Source organism: Anomaloglossus baeobatrachus, chromosome 9 (assembly GCF_048569485.1).
Source record: "Anomaloglossus baeobatrachus isolate aAnoBae1 chromosome 9, aAnoBae1.hap1, whole genome shotgun sequence".
Taxonomy (NCBI): domain Eukaryota; kingdom Metazoa; phylum Chordata; class Amphibia; order Anura; family Aromobatidae; genus Anomaloglossus; species Anomaloglossus baeobatrachus.
Window position 1 is genome coordinate 23,589,781 of NC_134361.1, and position 16,654 is coordinate 23,606,434.

The window sequence follows — 16,654 nt, forward strand, 5'->3', positions numbered from 1 at the left end:
TTCGGGCGATTTCATTATATTACATTGCCCACTTCATGCCCATCTGTACCTGGACTCAGATTTGCATAATTGCCCCCAATGTTATGTCCTGCAAGTCTAAGGAAATTCGGAAGAATTTCCCCCTTTTTGTGTTTTTAGTGAATTGGGTAATATTGCTCCCCTCCTCCTCTCTGCAAACACCCCTTGTGAAACCGAACTGTTTATTTAAGAATTTACCTAAGTTCACTGGTCCTCACCCCCTGCTATATACACAGCACCAAACCCTCAGCGAGGCTCAGATCCCGGGAGGAGAGGGGCGCAGAGAGACGACTGGGACAAGATGTTACCGCTATTGCTCCTCATCCAAATAGCATGTAAGTACCTGAGATATAAACTGAAGATTTCTTATTTTTTTTAGATCCGGACTATTAAAATATATTATTATATTATAAATATGCAAAAAAAATAATAAATTATTTTACAATACATTTTTAGATTAGGGATTTTTCCACTGATCTACTCACATTTTAGATATTGTATGGCGGCATTATTTGGACACTTTTTTTGGTACCATCGGTAGGGCAATGTGCACTAGTATTGTGTTCAATATACGGTATCTGACTGTGTTATGTAGACACTATATAATAATACTATTTATGTCAGTATAATGCAGTATTACATATATATTGTATAGTGTATTATTGTATATGTTTATACCGGGGTGTAAAGTGGTATTATTTAGACAATTTTTAGAATACATATTTGGGCATTGAGGTGCACTAATACAGTATATAACCGCATTACACTGACAATGTTTAGTAGGACTATTTGCTTACTATATTGTATTATTTAGGCATTTTATGTATCCAAGACTCCACCTGCAGAATGGTGAGTGCAGCTCTGTATTAGATGTAACTCGACATCGGTACAGGATAAGTCATGGTTCTAAAAAGTGACTGCACCAGCAGAATAGTGAGTGCAGCTCTGGAGGATAATGCAGGAGGTAACTCAGGATAAGTAATGTAATATATATACACAGTGACTGCACCAGCAGAATAGTGAGTGCAGCTATGGAGCATAATACAGGAGGTAACTCAGGATCAGTAATGTAATGTATGTACACAGTGACTGCACCAGCAGAATAGTGAGTGCAGCTCTGGAGTATAATGCAGGAGGTAACTCAGGATCAGTAATGTAATGTATGTACACAGTGACTGCACCAGCAGAATAGTGAGTGCAGCTCTGGAGTATAATGCAGGAGGTAACTCAGGATAAGTAATGTAATGTATGTACACAGTGACTGCACCAGCAGAATAAATAGTGAGTGCAGCTATGGAGTATGATAAGGATGTAACTCAGGATCGGTACAGAATCAGTAATGTATGTACACAGTGACTGCACCAGCAGAATAGTGAGTGCAGCTCTGGAGTATAATGCAGGAGGTAACTCAGGTCCAGTAATGTAATGTATGTACACAGTGACTGCACCAGCAGAATAGTGAGTTCAGCTCTGGAGTATGATAAGGATGTAACTCAGGATCGGTACAGAATCAGTAATGTAATGTATGTATGACGCTCCCACCGGGGCCGTGGGGGTGACTCGTTACCAGGCCGGTGTCTGTCTGGAGGTCGTCACGGTGGCAAGGTGTCGTTATAGAAGACGGTGGTGGGGATGATTTACAGGGGAGGATAGTTTGTGGTGACACCTGTGGTTCTCGGCCACTTATAGCCGACGTTGCGGGATGGAGCTGCTGGGGCAGATGGTAACACAGCTGAGTTGGTGCAGCTCTCCACAGGTAGAGCTAGGTATGAGGGCCGTTGGCGTTGTAAAGGCTGGGTGCAGGGCTGGAGGCGCGGGCGAACAATGGAGCAACACAGAGATGCAATTGTGACGCCCTGGGCAAGCCAGGGGTCACAGGTCACAACATCACACGCACCCCACATTCCCAGCAGGTACATCTAGGATAAACTAAAATCCTTGTTGCCTTCCTCCAGGGGCTGATGTCCACACAGGGGTGGGCCAGGTGGTTGGCTCCGCCCACCGAGGAGTTCACAGCCCTGGAGGCGGGAAAACCGGGCAGTTCAGTGAGGGAAGTGAAAGTAGAAGGAGGTGAAGTGGCAGAGGAGAAAAGGAGAGAAGCTGAAGTGAAAAGAAAGAGACAGTAAAGCAAGCCTGAAGTTGGTCCTGGTGTGTGCCCCGGACTGTGACAGCAAGGTCAGCAGACGGTGGTGATAGTCTGCAGGGGGACTGCTTGGAGGTTGCTGGAAGGACCGCGGACGGGTGGTGACCCGGCGGTCTGGAGCAGTATATGAAGAACAGTCAGCACCAGGGCAGGGGCCTTTCGGATCCCGGCAAGGCTAGGAGTCGCCATAATTTGCCAAATCCGTCAGTGAAGGGGACCTCTGTCTCCTAACAACCAAGTCCCGATTGAAGGCAACAGTCCGACCGTTAAGGGGAGACACCGCCACCGCCAAGGCACCAGTTTCCCAGGGCCAGCGCCTGCGGGCAAGAGAGAGGGCTCCTCCGGCTCATATCCAGGTCGGGGAGCGGGTAACCGGTGGGGACCCATCGCTACCAAAAAGACTTTAAATAGATGCAGGGAAGAGACCATCACCGCTAACTGCAGGGAACAGCAGCACCGTAACCGTCCGAGGGACCCGTCCAACCAACCGTTTGTTTACCGAGAACTGTGTCGTGTTTACTGGCTGAGTGAGTACCTCCGTGCCGTGCGGCACAGCGCTGCTCCTGTGCCCCTGCACCTCCACAGGCCCCATACCCACCTGTCCACCATACCAACCCCATCACTGGGCCCCGGGATCACCAAAACCCCTACCCACGGAGAGTGGCGTCACGGACAATAAACTATCCCAAAACCCAATCCCCTTTCACTCACGGGCGAGGAGCGCCGCTCGACTCCCCGGGATCCGGCCCATCGCTCGAGCCACCGAGCAGCAGCCGCAGGCCGCAGTGCCAGCCGGACCCGAGCAGTGGGAGAGCGCGGCGTCCCCTCCACCGCCCGCGACACAATCTCAAAGTTTTTACTCACTGTTGCAAGCTCCAGGTTACATGACTAGTCAGTGACCGCCTACGGCGTGCTGAGCTCCACTTTTACGTCAGGGGACTCTGACGGTGGGTCAATACGCCATCCGTTTTCGCACCTTGGCTTCGGAACTCGGGTGGAACAACGAGGCCCTAACCGCCGCCTTCTGGGAAGGACTCTCGGGTCGAATTAAAGATGAGCTGGCTGGCCGTGACGTGCCGTCCACCCTGGATGCCCTGATTACCCTAGCGACTCGAGTGGACATTCGCTTTCAGGAGCGATCCAAAGAGGTGTCCCGTGAGAGACGTCCGGTACGGCATTCCTCTCCTCCGCAGAAGCCCGCCGTACTTCAGTCAACGGCATCTGGTGTCTCCGTCCACGAGCCCATGCAGATCGACCGTGTGCGGCAGTCTGAACAACGTCGAGCAGAGCGGCTCGCCAAGGGCCTCTGCTTCTACTGCGGAGAGGGCACACACCTGCTGCGCTCCTGTCCAGAGAGGCCGGGAAACTCCAAAGCCTAGGGTTGGTAGGAGAGGCCACCCTAGGTGCTGGGACTCTCTCAGACCCGGTTACGTGGACTGTGCAAGTGACAACGGGAGAGACGCGGTTCACGGCTGAGGCGTACCTCGATTCTGGGGCAGCAGGCAATTTCATCCAGCAGGCCACAGTGGACAAGTACCAGCTGCCTGTTACTCCACTCGACAAACCCCTCGTGATTGCCTCTGTGGATGGGAGACCCCTCTCTGACACCATCTCCTGGATCACCAGGCCGGTCGAACTGCGTATCGGTGCCCTGCACACCGAGAACATCGCTCTCTACGTCCTCCCACACATGTCCCATCAAATCCTGCTGGGACTCCCCTGGTTAAGGACACACGAACCATCAGTCAGCTGGGGCACTGGTGAAATCACCCGATGGGGCTCTTCTTGCCATGAGAACTGTCTGAAGACCATACAACTCATCCGACGACCTCCGGTTCCAGAGTCCCTACCGGGACTGCCCTCGGCCTATTGGTCCTTCGCGGACGTCTTTGATAAAAAGGAGTCAGAGGTACTTCCGCCACATCGTCCTTACGATTGTGCAATCGACCTGCTCCCGGGAACCACACCACCTCGAGGACGGATATATCCATTGTCTCCAGCCGAAACAAGGGCCATGTCTACTTACATCACTGAGAGCCTGGCAAGGGGATTCATTCGGAGATCCTCCTCTCCTGCTGGAGCAGGCTTCTTCTTCGTTAAGAAGAAAGAAGGCGACTTACGCCCATGCATAGACTACCGGGGATTGAACCAAATCACCGTGAAAAACAAGTATCCCCTGCCGCTCATCCCCGAATTGTTTGATCGGCTTAGAGGAGCTCGTGTGTTCACCAAGTTGGATCTTAGGGGTGCCTACAACCTGGTCCGCATCCGCTCTGGGGACGAATGGAAGACCGCGTTCAATACTCGCGATGGGCACTATGAATACTGCGTGATGCCCTTCGGCCTGTGTAACGCACCAGCAGTCTTTCAAGAATTGGTGAACGACGTTTTCCGGGACCTTCTCTACGTCTGTGTGGTGGTGTATCTGGATGATATCCTTGTCTTCTCTCCAGACCGCCAGACCCACAGAGAGAACGTGCAGCTGGTTCTACAAAGACTGAGAGAGAATCGTCTGTACGCCAAGTACGAGAAGTGTGTTTTTGAGCAGTCTTCTCTCCCCTTCCTGGGTTACATCATCTCCGATACCGGACTGCAGATGGATCCAAAGAAGGTCTCCTCCATTCTCAACTGGCCTTCTCCTTCTGGACTGAAGGCAATCCAACGCTTTCTGGGATTCGCCAACTACTACCGCCAGTTCATCCCTCACTTCTCTGCTCTGACTGCTCCTCTCTCCGCCTTGACCAAGAAGGGGGCTAATCCAAAGGACTGGTCACCTGCGGCCGACGCCGCGTTTGGCTCTCTGAAGCGGGCATTTGCCTCCTCTCCTGTACTCCACCGTCCGGAGTTAAACCGACAGTTCACCTTGGAGGTGGATGCCTCCTCCTCGGGAGCCGGAGCAGTGCTCATGCAGAAGTCCTCCTCCGGGAAGATGGTGACTTGCGGTTTTTTCTCCAAGAGCTTCTCAGCGCCTGAACGCAACTACACCATCGGTGACCGAGAGCTATTGGCAGTCAAACTGGCTCTGGAGGAATGGCGCTACCTTCTGGAAGGAGCAGTGTACCCCGTTATTATTTACACGGACCACAAGAACCTGGAATACCTGCGGTCTGCTCAGCGACTGAACCCACGGCAAGCCAGGTGGTCCTTGTTCTTTGCCAGATTCGATTTCCAGCTCCATTTCCGACCCGCGGACAAGAATGTACGCGCTGATGCCTTGTCCAGGTCTTTCATGCCCATGGAGCAGGAGGAGGAGACATCCCAACCCATCATCTGTCCTAGTAAAATCATTCCGGTGGCTCCTGTCACCCTGGCCCAGATACCGCCCGGGAAGACCTATGTCTCTGAGTCTGACAGGCAAAAAGTGTTACACTGGGGCCATGCCTCGAAAACAGCCGGTCATGCTGGTCAGAAGAGAACATGGAGTACGATTGTCCGTCATTACTGGTGGCCATCCCTTCGCACGGACGTCGCTTCTTTTGTCTCTGCCTGCTCCTCTTGTGCCAGGAACAAGACGCCCAAACACCTGCCATATGGCCGTCTTCTGCCTCTGCCTATACCCTCAGTTCCGTGGCAACACATTGCTATGGACTTTATTACGGACTTGCCATTGTCCTCCGGACACACAGTCATATGGGTCGTGGTGGATCGATTCTCTAAAATGGCTCATTTCGTCCCTATGGCTGGACTGCCCTCTGCCCAGGAACTCGCGGACGCCTATATACATCACATCTTCCGCTTGCATGGCTTTCCATCACACATTGTGTCCGACAGAGGAACACAGTTCACCTCCCGCTTCTGGAGGTCTCTCTGCAAACATCTGGGAGTGACTCTGGACTTTTCTTCAGCGTACCATCCTCAGTCGAACGGCCAAGTGGAACGGGTCAATCAGATCTTGACCTCCTTCTTACGTCACTACGTCAACGCCCATCATGACGACTGGTCCACGCTTCTTCCTTGGGCTGAATTCTCCCATAACCACCACGTCAGTGAGTCCTCCTCCAGCTCTCCCTTCCATGTCGTTTACGGACTTCAGCCGTCTGTCCCATTGCCTGTATCCTCTTCCTCGGATGTCCCTGCTGCTGATGCTGTAGTCCGTGACTTTTCTACAATTTGGGACTCTGTCAAGACGTCCCTTGAACGTGCTTCCCTGCGGATGAAGAGACACGCAGACAAGAGACGTCTGGACCCTCCGTGTTTCTCTCCTGGAGATCTTGTCTGGCTTGCTTCCAAGTACGTCCGATTGAAGCTACCATCCTACAAGCTGGGTCCTCGCTACATCGGACCGTTTAAAGTCCTCAGCAAGATCAATGAGGTCTCCTACAAGCTACAGCTCCCGGCCACGATGAGGATACCCAACTCCTTCCACGTCTCCCTGCTCAAGCCGGTTGTCCTTGGTCCCTTCTCCGCTGCTGCCAGTTCGGCTCCTCCTCCTATTGCCGATGACGACATCTATGCGGTAAGGGATATCGTGGCCATGAAAACTGTACGGGGCCGACAGTTCTTCCTGGTGGACTGGGCAGGATATGGTCCTGAGGATAGGTCCTGGGAGCCCCGGGAGAATGTGTGCACTCCTCTGATCCGTGCCTTCCTGTCCCGGTTGCGGGGAGGGGGGCGTGGGGGGGGGTACTGTCACGCTCCCCGGGTCCCCTGCTCTGCTCCCCGGCTCACCTGCCACGGTCCCCGGTTCTTCGGTCCGGTCTCCGCCGCTCCCCGCTCTCCAGCCTCCATTGCCTGCGCTTCCCAGGCGTCCTGGTCCCCGCTCCCGGCGCCCGTCGGCTTCTCAGCCCCAGCCCGGCTCTGCTGCTTCCTCCTCACCGCTTCCTGCTCTGGCTTCTGGCACCCGGGCCGTGCGCATGCGCATTAGGGCGCGCGCACGGTCATTGACCCTTTCTTAAAGGGCCAGCGTCCACTGACAGGAAATGAAGCACACAGGTACAGGGTATAAAGGGGTTTAGTGTCCAAGTGGGCGGGGCCTGTTCTTCGTGTTTCCCAAGCTAGGAGTCAGGTCTCCTTGTGTTCCTGTGAGATACTCACCTCTCTCTCTTCTAGAGCCGATCCTGCCTTGCCATCCGGTCCTGCTGAATCCCGAACCCCGAACGCTGTCTATCTGCCATCCTGACAGTCCGTACCATCTCTGATCCCTGCGGTGACCCGTCATCTCGCTCCCACGGTTCCGGACCCCGCCTGACATCATCTCGGCTTCCGAACCTGAGCTCCGTCACCCGGACTACCATCAGTGACTCCGTGGTCCCAGGGACTTCACCATTCTACTCTGTTGCACGGACTGTCCTGCTACCTGTAGTGCTCCAGCTACCGGACCCCTTATCATCATCAAGGAGTTCGGCCCAGTGGATCCACCTCCTGGGTCTGCCCGTCCACCTGGCCCTAACACAATGCAATAGAGCCCCAACACTACGCCAAAGTATTTCTCTACGTTGGGGTCCCTAGCTTGTGTGTGTCCTCTCATGCAGTTAAAAAACTTACCGTGTATGGGAAGCTGAGACCCAGGCTATGTATGCGTATCATGTGGATTGGCATTAGGTGTGAGTGGGGAGGGTTCACAAACGAAAAACTACTAACAAATAAGGAATAACGTTTGGAACTCCATTCTAAGTCCGAACTGGGTGCAAAAACTTAAAAAAATATCACTATGGTATTAGTCAGTATTCACACAGCAGTTTCTGCTATTCCATGTATTCCCCTTCCATAGTCACTGGTGTGCATACCTTATCTCCCCATAGTGTATGTACAGAGTGACTGGACCAGCAGAATAGCGAGTGCAGCTCTGCATTATAACACAGGATAAATATCAGAATTTGGAAATGTTGTAGTGATGTGTAACACCCATGGGGAAAAAGGTTAAATTATTCGTTGCTGGGCCGGTGATGTCGGGTCTGGGATGTCACGGGTGGCCCTGCCCGGCTTTGTGGCCCTGAGGTGTACACCAATAGGGGAATTGGAGATGGGATGAGGATGGGTGATGATGAGGATGTTGGGAGTTGTCTCGTGACGGCAATGAGAGACTGACACAGCAGTTATGATTCGAGGTCTTTACTCACTGTCCGGGTTGCCCGGAGGTGACGGTCTCCGCTGTGATGCGCCACAGCCAATCCCGGGTAAGTTAGAGGTAGCCACTGGTGTTTGAATGTATCCTTTACCAAGGGATGCCCCTTCAGAAGTGAGGAACCCGGGCTGAGCTTCCCGCTCCAACTTCATGCTCCGTAAAGAAAGAAGGAGGAAGGTGGTGTCGTGTTGCCAGAACTGAAGTCCTGACTTGACTGACGTTTGTGTAAGAGTTGCTCCTACTTCTGCCCCAAGTGGTGCCCGTCCCCCAGGTGGTTGTCTTAGTGACCGGGACAGTCTCATGCCTCGTGATGGCCACCTTCCAGCCTACCCTAGTCCAGTCCCCAGTGGGAAGGTATCTAAGCTGTATGTAAGGTGAAATGTGGAAACACCGGTGATTAACCCGCTCCTTACCCAAGATAAATACTGCACCTTAAGTGAGGTGCAGTACCCTGTGGCGACTGAAGTCTCAGGGGCGCTACACATGCATGTTGGGATTACAGTGCCTGCCCTATATTAATATAAATCTCTGCCCAGACTGATTGTACATTCACGCTATTCCTTTTTGTTTTTAGTGTGTATTGCGGTCCCTACACCGGAATGTGATCTTCGTAAAATACCCATTACTGGTGGGACTTACACTGTGAGGGATGGAGGAAATGTTGGCAGTACGGTGGAGTACAGCTGCCCTCCAGGAATGTACCCGCACCCATCCTTCTCCCGGGATTGTCTCTACACCGGTCACTGGACGGATGAGGACGTGAAGGCGCAATGTAGAGGTAACTGACCACACATCTGCTGACTGAGGACCTATGAGACTTATAGGCAATAAACTAGGGCAGAGCTTTAGGGGGAACAGAGGGAGCAGCCGCATCTGGACCTTGGTTCCTGAGAAGATCCTAAGGCTCCTCCGCTGCTGAAGATGACACCAGTAACATAAATGGCACATGGGAGCTGGGGTGCGATAAACGTTTTACATTGAGCATGACTTTACCGCTTGGCGGTGTTGGACTGGGGAACCCAGCGCCTCTAGAAAGCGTCCAATAAAGTTGTCTTCTACTGTCGCCTTACTGTGTTGTATCTTGGATCAAATAAAGGATCCACTGGAACCAGTTCTGTATATTATTTCTGTGTGATTTTTGGTCTCTTTACCTCCACAGTTGTGCAGTGCCCCAGACCGGAAATGTTTGAAAATGGACATTTCTATAATCGTACACAGAAGTATTTTGTTGGACATGTCCTGCACTTCGAGTGCTATGGAGGGTTTAAAATGCTCGGACCTGAAAGTCGTACCTGTCAGGCAAATGGAAAATGGAGCGGAGAAGTTACGATATGTGACGATCAAGGTACAAATATGTGTGAAAATGAAATCATATATAAAAAAATATAAAAAGGTTAAATACATAAATATATAGCTATATACAGTACAGGCCAAAAGTTTGGACACACCTTCTCATCTCTAGAACAACTATTAAGAGGAGACTTTGTGCAGCAGCCTTCATGGTAAAATAGCTGCTAGGAAACCACTGCTAAGGACAGGCAACAAGCAGAAGAGACTTGTTTGGGCTAAAGAACACAAGGAATGGACAATAGACCAGTGGAAATCTGTGCTTTGGTCTGATGAGTCCAAATTTGAGATCTTTGGATCCAACCACCGTGTCTTTCTAGAAAAGGTGAACGGATGGACTCTACATGGCTGGTTCCCACCGTGAAGCATGGAGGAGGAGGTGTGATGGTGTGGGGGGGCTTCGCTGGTGACACTGTTGGGGATTTATTCGAAATTGAAGGCATAGAGAACCAGCATGGCTACCACAGCATCTTGCAGTGGCGTGCTATTCCATCCGGTTTGCGTTTAGTTGGACCATCATTTATTTTTCAACAGGACAATGACCCCAAACACACCTCCAGGCTGTGTAAGGGCTATTTGACTAAGAAGGAGAGTGATGGGGTGCTACGCCAGATGACTTGGCATCCTCAGTCACCAGACCTGAACCCAATCGAGATGGTTTGGGGTGAGCTGGACCACAGAGTGAAGGCAAAAGGGCCAACAAGTGCTAAGCATCTCTGGGAACTCCTTCAAGACTGTTGGAAAACCATTTCCGGTGACTACCTCTTGAAGCTCATCAAGAGAATGCCAAGTGTGTGGAAAGTAGTAATGAAAGCAAAAGGTGGCTACTTTGAAGAACTTAGAATATAAGACATATTTTCAGTTGTTTCACACTTTTTTTAGTATTTCATTCCACATGTTTTAATTCGTAGTTTTGATGCCTTCAATGTGAATCTACAATTTTTAGAGTCATGAAAATACAGAAAACTATTTGAATGAGGAGGTGTGTCCAAACTTTTGGTCTGTACTGTATGTATATACTATATATATATATATATATATATATATATATATATATATATGACATGCCCACCGGGGCCGTGGGGCACTCATTACTTGATTCTCTGACTCCTTGGTGAGGGGTGTCGCGTTGGCAAGACTCAGTTCCGTGACCCCGGCGGTGCTGTTTAATATAAAAGGGATGATGATAGTTATTTGTGATGCCACCTGTGGTATACAGTAAGTTATGGGACTTTTGGGGCAGATGGTGACACAGTTGGGTTGGTGTAGCTCTCCACAGGTAGAGCTGGGCCCCGGGGCTATTGGGAGTCTATGATGGCGGGGAAGTAGGGACGGAGGTGCAGGCAAATAATGGAGCAAAACAGGGATGCAGTCTCAAGGTTTTTACTCACTGTAGCAGGTTCCAAGGTAACACGACGTCAGTGGCCGCCTCCGGAGTGCTGGGTTCCACTGTGATGGGCTACAGTCGATCGTGGGTACTTCAGAGGTCAAAATCGGTGCACATTTCTGATGTTCTTTCCCTGGTCGTCTTCCTGCGCTAACTTCTCTCCCGCCTTTTCCGCGCCTACGAACATAGTGCCCTGAGCAGGTGTCCGCGGATCCTTCACAAGGGAAGCCTCTCGGCCTAGTCCCTTTGGTCCTATATGGTCACCTTCCAGCGGATTCGTGTGCGGAGTTGGCTTTGGTACTAGATGCGTCCTCAGCCTCTGGTTTTACTAGCAGAGCAGGTTGGTTCTTCTCCTCTAGTTTAGGGACCAGTCCCCGTTCTGCAGCCAAGTCCCTCCACTCCAATGTTGTATGTGGAACGGGTCCACGGGAGTATGGCGCACTTTCCGTGGGCTCTAGGACCCCTTCTGTCTGTGCCTGGGTCAAGCTACACCAGCTCCAGACCACAGGTCTTCACTCCTCCACTGCTCCTTCTCGATTCTCTAACATTCTGTCACAGACTGCTTCCACTAGCTAGGCTCAACACCCCAGCGTGGCCTGGACTGTGCTTTCAATGGAGCCATCAAAGGTGTTCTTGCCGTAACCACGGTTCAGTTGAGTCCTGCCAATGAGAGTGTTGTGCATTTTGTGTGCACACCGGTGGATGACCTTTTCTGTACCCAGGATGGGATACCACACCTTTGGCTGATGTGCAGCACCTCTGAGGCGACTGAAGCCTCAGGAGCGCCACATATATATATATATATATATATATATATATATATATATATACAATGTGCCGCCCCTGCAGCGGCCGGACTGCTCGGATCCGGGGGTGGTTACTCGTGGCTCGAGGGTCTCCGGACCCGGGGGCTAGGGGCTACTCTCAAATATAAAAGGGGAGATTATTTACAGGGGAGATATAATTCGTGACACCACCCGTGTTGTGCGGTAACGGGGACTACCGCCGCTGCCAATGGGAATGCCCGGGGGGTGGAGATGGAAGGGGCAGCCAGATGATGTTTCCCTCCACGGGTAGGGAAGGCCCCGGGACTGTGACTGGTGGTGTGCAGGGGAGCGCAGACTTGCTAGAAGCAGGGGATGACCAGGTATTCACTCGGACAGCGTCGGTGACGAAAGCAGATTCTGACAATAAGGTAAACCAAGTCTCTGAGTGCCGCTGTCCTCTTGGGGAGCCCGTCCGGGTATCCGTCCCCTGCAGTACTGCCTGATGGTTCGGAGCCTACCTCCGTGCACAATTTTAGAAGTGTCCAAGTGGCCCGTAAGCATAAAGCTGTCCGGGCCCCGCTCCCTACTATGGATAGAAGAGAAGCTTGCTCTCAAGGGCTCACGCTTGGGATTTCTGTGGGCTGCTTGAATTGTAAAGCCCTATCCCCCTCATTACGCTAGTGCCCCTGATCTCTGAGCTTCGTGGGGACAGTCAATAAAGTCACCATCCTCCGCAGGTTAATTGCCAGGTTGCTTGAAGATACTCCCCGACCTAGGGTCCAGTACCCCACCGTGCTTTCGGTTCCGGACCGGCTATTGTACTGCAGCTGCTGACCTTCCTACAAGACTAGGTCCAGGCACCCAGTCCCCGACTCCACCAGGCCCAGACCACCATCTGCAACCCAACCTCTTTACTCCCCGGGAGCCACATGCTCCCCTAGCTCCTCACTACTCGAGAGCTACTCCTGTTCTGCCTGTCAGCTCTGCTCTGCTCTTCACTTCCTCCCTCGCTGACCCCACCAATCTGTCTGACCTCTAGGTGGGCGTCCCTATTCCAGCTCAGCAGCCCACTGGTGTGCCTGACAGGGTGTTGTGGGAGGTGTGATTGGGATTTGGATGCTGATGGAGGCAGTACTACAGGTTAGGAACCCAGAACCATGGGAGTTTGAGTCCTGCACTAAGAATAAAGAGCGTGCAGTACCTTGTGACGACCTGACTAGTCCAGGGGCGTCATATATACGTATTGTTTATACCTCTGTGAGTGATTGCTGTGAGTTAAAGTTTTTGTTTTTCCCATGTCTATTTATTTGTGTGGGATTAATCTCTCCTGTTCCAGCCCTCTCCTGGGTGGAGGGAGAGGAGCCACTAGACCAGGGTTGTTCAGGAGCTCGGGTAAGGAAGGCGGCCCAAACATCATCACCTTCAGATGTATCTTTGGGATCAGGGTTAGTTAGGATTTCTCTAGCCTGAGTTCCAGCTTAGGCTCCCCTGTTCCTAGTGATCCCGTGACAATTGTCCTGTGATGCTGCAGATCTCTCTCTTTTTGTATCTCACCGGCCAGTTCCATCCCTCTTTAACACTCCTTATGCTTTACCCGCATACAGAGGGCTTCTGTCTAAATCCAGGAATTCCTATCGGAGCTACGAAAGTAGGATCTTCCTACAATATTGAGCAAAAAGTGACGTATAAATGCCTAAAGGGGCTGCAGATGTTCGGCTCTGAGGAGAGAGAATGTATGGAGAACAAGCGCTGGTCCGGAGCAGAACCGTCCTGCAGATGTAAGGCCATTAGTCTTTATGAAATAAGTTGTTGGACTTGTGCAGTTTCATCTTTTTTCTTTTCCTCATCCATTTGTCTGAACCCACAAGAACCCTTTTGGAATTTTTGGGCTAATGTGATATAGTTGTTTGAGATTAGGATAAGAACACTGCATCTAAAATTAAAAAAAAAAAAAAAAAAAAAAAAAAAGTGTCTCCATGGTTACAGACTACAAACAAACCCTGTGTAGTCAGATCCTGTAGTCTTGTGTTACTACTTTGCACCTTCTTCCTTTTCTTTTTACTTCCTGCAGGAGACAGATACAGTGGAGTAACCACGGACTGGAGAATCTGACTACACAGGGATTGTTTGTAGTCTGTAACCATGGCGATACTTCGATCTGCACAGAAGCTGCTTACACATAAATATAGAATTTGTCAATTTGTTTGACAGAGGCAAGTGTTTCCTTACAAAAAGTGAAGAGGAGTGAAGTAGCACTATGGAACACTATAGAGAAAAGTAGTATTGGCTCGTAACAGCCTGAAATGCATTAGTGGCAGAATCTTATCCTCATTATTCATATTGGCTTGTAACGGCCTAAAACACATTAGTGCTGAATCTTATCCTCAATATTTATATTAGCTCGTAACGGTCTGAAATGCATTAGTGACAAAATCTTATCCTCATTATTCATATTGGCTTGTAACGGCCCGAAACGCGTTAGTGGCAGAATTGTATCCTCATTATTCATATTGGCTCGTAACGGACTGAAACGCGTTAGTACTGAATCTTATCCTCATTATTTATATTGGATCGTAACGGCCTGAATAGCGTTAGTGGCAGAATCTTATCCTCATTGTTTATATTGGCTCGTAACGGCCTGAAACACGTTAGTGGCAGAATCTTATCCTCATTATTAATATGGGCTCGTAACAGCCTGACACGCGTTAGTGGCAGAATTATATCCTCATTATTCATATGGGCTCGTAACGGCCTGAAACGCGTTAGTGGCAGGATCTTATCCTCATTATTAATATGCGCTCGTAACGGCCTGAAACGCGTTAGTGGCAGAATAATATCCTCATTGTTCATATTGGCTCGTAACGGCCTGAAACGCGTTAGGGCAGAATAATATCCTCATTAATATGGGCTCATAATGGCCTGAAATGTGTTAGTGGCAGAATCTTATCCTCATTATTAATATGGGCTCGTAACGGCCTGAAACGCGTTAGTGGCAGAATCTTATCCTCATTATTTATATTGGCCCATAATTTTAAAAGAAGAAAACAAAGCTTCGAGTGATTTTAACCGTTTATTGGATGTCGTCAACTCTATTATTATTATTAGCTATTATAGTTTTCTCTGATTATCATGTTTAGGTTAGTATCTCTGTGAAAGGATATGAAAAAACAGTATTACTCATTTACCAAGTCATTGTCTTGGATTGCAGCTCTGCCGCCTCTTAATTGATGGTAGCCTAGCTGCAATATCTGACATAGCCATTAAAAAAAGGGTGGCGCTGTTTCTCAAAAAAATAATATTCTCACTAAACCCCTTTAAGTAAAGAAAACAAAACCCCATACTAATTGTGTAAAGGGACTGATTTGTTTCTTGTCTCCACAGACCCGTATACATTTGATACTCCAGAGGAGGTGGCGGAAGCTTTCTCTTCTTCCCTTTCCGAAAATATTGAATCATCAGATCCGGAGAGAGTGGAAGGTAGGAGAACAGTACAGGACAGGAACATGGAGAATACCTATGTTACAGCGGAGGCGGGGGTGGACATCGCGGTCTGACGGGGTAGCAGTCAAATAAGCAGAGCAAACAGCACCGGGTCCAGGGTCCAGGACTATTATGGAGTTGGGATTCCTAGGAAAAGCGCTCTGATGTTTAGTTTGTATTGGCAAAATTATCTTTTTTGAAGAATTGAGGTCATGAGAAAAGTAAATGAAGAGCAGCTGATGTCTGGGAAGCAGTTATAGGTTATATATTAAAGGGATTGTCCCACCAACAGCATCTATGTGGATAGGTTATGGATGCACCCCTTTAAGGTGTATATACTGTTAGGGCCAGGTGGACGGGCAGACCCAGGAGGTGGATCCACTGGGCTGAACACCTCACCGAGGGCAAGGTGCCCGGTAGCCGGAGCACTAGCAGGACAGTCCGTTTAGAGGAGTGGAGTAAAGAAGTCCCTGGGACCACGGGGTCTCTGATGGTAGTCCGGGTGACGGAGCTCAGGTTCGGAGGCCGAGATGTCGTCAGGCAGAGTCCAGAACCAATGTAGCGAGAAGACGGGTCACCACAGGGATCGGAGATGGCAGGAGCTGACGGGATGGCAGGCCGTCACCGTTCGGGGTTCGGGTATCGTCAGGACCGGTTGGCGAGGCAGGATCGGCTCTACGAGAGAGATAGGTGAGTATATCACAGACACAAGGAGACCTGACTCCTAGCTTAGAAAACACGAAGAACAGGCCCCGTCCACTTGGAAAGGATCCCCCTATATAACCAGTACCTGATCCTTCAATATCCTGTTGGAGGACACTGGCCCTTTAAGAAAGGGTTAATGACCGCGCGCGCGCCCTATTGCGCATGCGCGAGGCACGGGTGCCAGAAGCCAGGGCAGGGAGCGGTGAACAGGAGGCAGGGGAGCCGGCCTGGAGCAGAGCTGCCGACGGGCGCCGGGAGCGGGGACCGAGCCGCCTGGGGAGCGCAGGTGATGGGGGCTGGAGGCTGTGGAGCGGGGGACGCCTGATAGAGGAGCCGGGAAGCGAGGCAGGGAAGCCGGGGAGCGTGGCAGGTGAGCCGGGGAGCGAGGCAGGGGAGCCGGAGAGCGTGGCAGGGGACCCGGGGAGCGTGACATATACCTAGAATTAACACACATTTGCAGGTAGACTTTTTACGTGCCTAATGCAAGTGAAAAGAAACCACTGATCTTATTTGCACCCTATAGACTAGCAGAAATTACTACTACTAGGGAATGCCACTTCACTCAGGGATCAGATTGCTGCCTGTTAAAGTCTATGGAAAGGGGAGCAGGGAAGAAAAAGAGAGGAGCTGAGAGAGACAGAATATACTGCAATCAACCCAGTGCTGGATTCACAGCCACACAGCTCAGTACTGCTGTATACTGTAAGCAACTCCAGAAAGGGAAACAGACCGCACTCATTCGC

At 50.6% G+C, this 16,654-nt stretch overlaps 1 protein-coding gene across 1 annotated transcript in view; it reads left to right on the forward strand.

Moving 5' to 3' along the window:
• The first annotated feature begins 319 nt into the window (after positions 1–319).
• LOC142250321 (complement factor B-like) overlaps positions 320–16,654 on the forward strand; it is a 49,670-nt gene continuing 33,335 nt past the window's right edge. Inside the window, exons 1-5 of the mRNA XM_075322464.1 lie at positions 320–353; positions 8,800–9,003; positions 9,385–9,570; positions 13,331–13,504; positions 15,108–15,203. Of these exons, the coding sequence (XP_075178579.1) occupies positions 320–353; positions 8,800–9,003; positions 9,385–9,570; positions 13,331–13,504; positions 15,108–15,203 (694 nt within the window). The remainder of the gene's footprint in view (positions 354–8,799; positions 9,004–9,384; positions 9,571–13,330; positions 13,505–15,107; positions 15,204–16,654) is intronic.